The following is a 6,019-nucleotide window of genomic DNA, read 5'->3' as shown; positions in this document are numbered from 1 at the left end:
AAATTCTATGTAGATCAATTTATACTACCCTAATCCTCGTCAAAGGTGTCCACTATGTCCGTGCCCGACTCAAGTACATCAGCGGCCACAACTTCAGCCCCTACATCTCCGCGTCAAGTTCAACGAAAAACGCGTCGGTTGATGCATGTTCCTGCCGTATGGCATCTACATAGGCTTCATCCTGGATGGACTCCGGGATGTCCTGCTGCTCCGTCATCTCCGCCGCTTGCGCGACCGCGAACTCCGCCATGGTGTCCTTCATGCCGAAGCCCGCAGCCGATGCCACCTCGTCCTTCTTTGAATCCGCCACCTCCATTGAAACCGGCTGCGGCTACGACTCCTCTTGCTCCTCCGGCTCCGGCGAGTCCGAAGGCAGGCCGGCTGCGATGCGGGCGACGCACCTCGCCCGGATCTCCTCCTCAATCTGGAACCGGCGCTCCGGCGTGAGCATAGCGTATGTCATCTTCTTTTGTCGGGCCATGGCGAAGCTGGACGGCGTGGGAAGAGCGGCGGAGCCGGAGAGAGCTGGATGGGCTTGGGTTGGCGGCGCAGAGAGGGAGAAGATGGATGTGGCTAAGGTTGGAGGACGCCGGCCGGCTTAAATAGCCGAATTTGGCTTCGGGCGGCGAGCCGGGGCGGCGCGACGTGGCGTTCACACCCCACTGAAGGAGACTCTCGTCGGACTGTTGGGTTTTCGGGCGATTCCGTGTGCGATTACATCGTCAGTCTGACATGGCGAACAGGCCCGGTCGCGCACGCGCCTCACCATATCCGCCTCATATTGGGCTGAATACGAGGAGTGTCGCCCGTCTAGATCGATTTTTTTTTAAATTGGTCTTTAATTGGTCAGTAACCGGGCATGCGCGTCCAAGCGTTTGAGGAGGGATTTAGGGTGTCCGGGTGTAGATGCTCTTGCTCTTACTCTTGTCCTTCTCGACTAAAATCATAATAGGGTCGATTATTAGGGCGATCGGCCAGACGACTCTGCTACAGTTACACCGAAGGTCACGCACGAATGTTCTATTTCCAGACTCAGGGCAATCAGCATCAGCATCATGATGCGTTCGATCGCGAGATTTCCTATAATGTCCACATGGATGTGAAACCATTTCAGACATGTCGCGCAGGAGTCAAAAGGCACATCCACAAAGATCACACACGTCCGGATTCGGAGCCAGTCCTGTACCGCATCATCCATCAGCAGCAGTAACAAGAACTGTAGCCAGACGAAGCGAGAAACATGTAGCAAGCTACTCTAGCTCCGGCGGAATCAAGAAAATAATCAAGCAGCTAACCAAATCAAGATCCGCGCGCACGGGAAACGACCGGCCGGGACGCACATCGATCGACCTCCGGTTGTTCGATCTGGCATCGGATGAAAATCTTGAGTTCTTGGATCAATCTCCAGAGAATCAAACCGAGGGGGGCGGAGAATGAAATACTAGTATGGAAAGAAGGCTAATTAAGCAGCAGCTAGTCCTGGACAATGGCGGGGTAGGTGACGAGGCGGCGGGCGCAGGCGGTGCAGGCGAACCTGCGCTTGTTCTTGAGGCAGAGCGGCAGGAAGCAGAGCACCCACTTGGCCTCCACGTCCGTGGCCACCACCCCGCCGCCGCAGTACGGGCAGCTCCCCGGCGCCTTCTGCACGCCCACCACCTTCTCCTCCTTGCCGCACACCTTCGCCCCCGCCCGCGCCGCCCGCGCCGCCGCCCCCATCGACGCCGACGCCGACGCCGCCGACGACCCCTCCATGTCGACCCCTTCTCCCCCCTCGCCCGGCGCCGCAAATCGAAGGGTGCGGTGCTGGTCGGGAGCGCCGCTCTGCTCTCTTGGCTGGCTGGCTGGCTGGCTACAAGCCTGCAAGACGGATGGATATGCGGGCGCGGGGGCGGGGGGCGGTGGGCTTTAACGCCGGTGGCGAGGGCGAGTAACGCACTCACCAACACGCGAGCTACCTCTCCGGCTTTTGCTGCCGCTGCTGGTGCGGTTGGTTCACTGACATCCGGCCGTGGCAGTGGCCGCCAGCGCGCGCGCGCGCCCGCGTGGCGCCTACCGCGGGACGCCGCCCGTCAGCGGACGCTGTCATTTTGCTGGGGACCGGGACGAGCGCGGACACGGCGGCCAGGGGCGAGGACCCCGCTGCCTGGGCCAAATTTGGGCGAGTCACATGCATTTCACCGCGCCGTTGGGAGGTGAGATCCACCGGTGCCGGAGCTCCCCTCCCAGTGCTCCGTGACAAGAAAGCAGCTGCGCTAGTGCCTCGGGTAGGTACGTGCACGGTTCGTCTGGCTCACGGCGCACGCGCGTGCGCCGTGGCTTTTTTAACCTCGTCCGGCGGCCGCCGTTGGTGCGTGCGTGCGTCCGCAGGCGGCGCCGGTGGACGGGCGAATGATGTGGCCGGCTGACTCGAGAAACTTATAGGTCGACGCATAAGTTTAAGTTGAAAGTCTCATGTTTGTGAGTAGAAACCTCATGTAAACGAGATGAAACTACTTCCATAGGGAGATGAAGACAACCAGAGCCGGTTACTGGTCCACTGTAGGGAGTGGAACCGCTTATGTCAGTTTAGATTCATCAGAAAATAGTGGAAAACATTTTGACCTTTTCTTGCGTGGCAGAAAGAAGGCAACATGTACACGTGGCATAGATCCTAACCCGACGCGGCTCGTCCACGAAACACGACATGCATGCGAGGTGTAGTGAGGCGGGGCGGGCCGCGGAGCAGGAGTACGAGTGTATGAAAACAATTTCTCTTGTGTTTAACAACAGAAAATTCATGCTTCTTGTGCTTAAGAGAAGTGGCAAAAGTTTTCAATGGAGGAGGAAGCACTAGCAATGATACCTCTGAAAACAAACTTATCGCAACACACAATTAAAGTGCTCAAGTTTCTTGGCAAGTGACTGTATCTGATGACTAAGCTCAACTGTTGGTCATCAATTATCTTATCCATGACATACAACTTGTTGCATGCGTTTGAGACCCCAAACTTGGCCTCGAGCGCATCCATATGAAAGGATCAATGATCTTGTCACTAAGAACACTAAGAAGAACACCCCTCAAGAGCGTGTCGGTAGCCTAGAACATGGTAGTTATCCAAGCACGTACATTTGACATGGGTCCTAGCCCGTCTCGGCTTTGCACGTTCACAAAACACGATGTGCATGGAACATGGTAGTTATCCAAGCACGCACACGTGACATAGCTCCTAGCCTGACTTGGCTTGGCTCGTTCACAAAAACACGACGCACATGTGAGGCGAGGCGTGATGTGACGGCCGAAGAAGGAGCATGCATGTACATATGAGTCTAGCCTCTTCTCGAGCTCTTAATTAGTGGTGTCTAGAACAACCCAGCTTACATGTTAGCCTACCACACCATCCACTATGGAGTGAGATTAAACTTTCCACTCTCTTGCCATGCACGAATGGGACGTGTGGGCTTCGGGGTTTATCCTAGGAACTATTGATGAATAATTAATGGGTTGGCCCAATAATTCAACATTTTATGCTCTCCACCCAAACTTTTTTTTGTACGGACACTGGAGAAATCTGTATTTTGAGGACCTCTTTGTTTCATAGGGTTTTCAAAACACAAATACTCCTATAAGGAAAAATATGAATATAATGCATGCTATATTAAATCCTATGTGATTGGAAAACTACGGGGATTTGAATAAGACTTCATTTGGTTTCTTGGTTCGTAGGGTTCTAAAAACATAACAATAGAAAAAAAATGATAGGAAATGCATGTCAAATTTTTGATAAATACATGAATTCTATAATTTGGTTGTTTGGTTACAGGAATTGAAAAACACAAAAATCCTAATAAACATGGTCAAACTAAAGGCAAACCACATGAAAATGTATAGCTAGAATGTTATTATGCCAATAAGGCTCTTAGTCTCGTTCTTTGTGCATAAGAATTTGAAAAAAGATCCAAGGAGATGTTATTATCCCCATGTTTTTTCCTTTCAAACCGTGACCAAAGAACAAATTTCTTCATTTTTTTCCTTTGCCTCATTACTCTAAACCAAATGCAGGAATAGTATTATTTATCATAGGTAAAATCCTATTTCTACATTTTCCCTCTACTTTTCCTTCAAACCAAAAGAGCCCTAAAAGAGTGTTTGATGCCATATGAATAATAAAGGAATTGCACGAAGATATTTGAGTGGTGGAGATTCTCCTTCAAAATAGAGTGTAAATCAATTGTTATGAGTTTTCCCTAAGGATTCCAATCCCACGAAGCAAGGATGGTATGTAGGAAAAATTCATAATGATCCAAACCCTACAAAATTACTATAAAAATTTCTTTGAATCAAAAGAGCCCTTACTTTTTACATTACCAAGTTAATTTTTGTCAGATAAGTTTTCAATGGAGGAGGAAGCACTAGCAATGATGCCTCTGAAAACAAACTTATCTGGCAACACACAATTAAAGTGCTCAAATGTTCCCATTGATAGTGACACGTATGTGGTTATTTTTGTCAATCTTGATGCTCCAAAACTCCGACCCCGGTCTTTAGTAGGCACTGTGTGTGTGATGGTGTGTGCGTGTGCATCTACATTGTACCCGATGTTTTTTCTAATATCCATGTTGTAAACCAAACACGTGGAGCTCATCATCGGCTGCTCGTCAGCCTTCTCGCCCATAGTCGGCTCATCCTCCGCCTTCGCTTCTTACATCCTCTCCAGCTGCTTCTGGCGCTCAGTAAGGCCTTCAAGTAGAGGTTGAGAGGAAGTTGGGAGGACAAAGATGAACCTGCGGCCGGGACAAGTGTCAGTGAGAGGGGGCGTGGGTAGATAAGCTGTTAAATGGATGCAAAAGTATAAGAATACGTAACATGGTAAATGATTTTTTAAAATAATAATTACCCGAGAAGCAATAGTAGTAAAAGTTAAAATTTCAAGAGAGACCAGTGGCATTAATTGACATAAACTTTTCTAGTACTGGTACTACTTTCTATTCCATTATTAAAAAAATGATTCGGACTAATAATATCCGAGTGAGCGAAGATCGGATTAAACAGAGCATGTGCACGCAGGATATTAGGTGGATAGTACCACACTACCACATACCTTGTGTTCCCGCAGTGTGAGCTGCAGACCATAATGGCTGCTCACCAGCAAAAAGGGCTTGCAGATCTCACCAATAAGCACGCACGTACGTACGTACTACGTACTACGTGTCGGCGGGGTTATTCATCATTCCAGTTCCGGCCCAGAGCTAATACTAGATCCAAGTTTCAACCGACACGTGCATGGGACCTTTGGCTTGTCCCATCCCTGCATCTCACCGTCCGGCGCAGTGACACGGGTCAACTATTTGGTTGAACTCGCGCGCTCATCCTGCGCACGGCCGGCCGCCCGGCCGGCCGAGAACAGTGCTGGCCAGTTGGGAACCGGCGGCGACCACACACACGCGCGCACAGTCGAGCGACGTGCATGGCGAACGAAGCTACTGTTCAGCGCGGACGGCTCGTTGATAGGGTGGCACTGCTCACTGTTTTTATTTCCGAGAATACGACTGTTCACCGTCAGTACGTGGGCTACCACATGGGGTTTCTGGATTGTGATTGCTGACCTGGATTCCTGTTTGATTGATGAATTGTGTCGCTGCTCCTTTTTTTCGTTGTTGTGAGATAGTTAGAGCTGAGTAATTGTTGTGTCGAGATCATCCAGCAATGCAGGCCCACCACGGGTTAAACCTTGCGGCGAATGAGAGGTGATCGTCGAGGCGCCGGTAGGCAGCGCCTAGGGTTAGGGTTTCTCCTATGTGGGCGGTTCTCCTGCGGTGTAGAAGCTACGACATGTGTGGCCATGACACTAGCTAGTGGGTGTTCTCCTCTCCGCAGGGGATCTCAATGGAGGCGCGGGCGGGACAAGGTGTGACTACTCCGATGAAGACATCAACTCTGGAAAAAAATGATGGATGTGTGCACAAGCAGGGATTCCCCAAGATCTCCGATTGATGGCAAATCTTTGGAGGAGGCTACAAACCTTTCAGCAAGGCTGGGGGG

General features: G+C 50.8%; 1 protein-coding gene across 1 annotated transcript; it reads right to left on the bottom strand.

Annotated features, from left to right (window-relative positions):
- Positions 1-1,241: 1,241 nt before the first annotated feature.
- On the bottom strand, positions 1,242-1,990 carry LOC119331506. The gene has a single exon (XM_037604670.1). The coding sequence runs from the start codon at positions 1,750-1,752 to the stop codon at positions 1,474-1,476; it is 279 nt and encodes a 92-aa protein (XP_037460567.1). The 5' UTR covers positions 1,753-1,990; the 3' UTR covers positions 1,242-1,473.
- Positions 1,991-6,019: the final 4,029 nt, after the last annotated feature.

The sequence above is a fragment of the Triticum dicoccoides genome, chromosome 7A (assembly GCF_002162155.2).
Source record: "Triticum dicoccoides isolate Atlit2015 ecotype Zavitan chromosome 7A, WEW_v2.0, whole genome shotgun sequence".
Classification (NCBI taxonomy): Eukaryota; Viridiplantae; Streptophyta; class Magnoliopsida; order Poales; family Poaceae; genus Triticum; species Triticum dicoccoides.
This window is presented reverse-complemented; position numbering and strand designations above follow the sequence as displayed.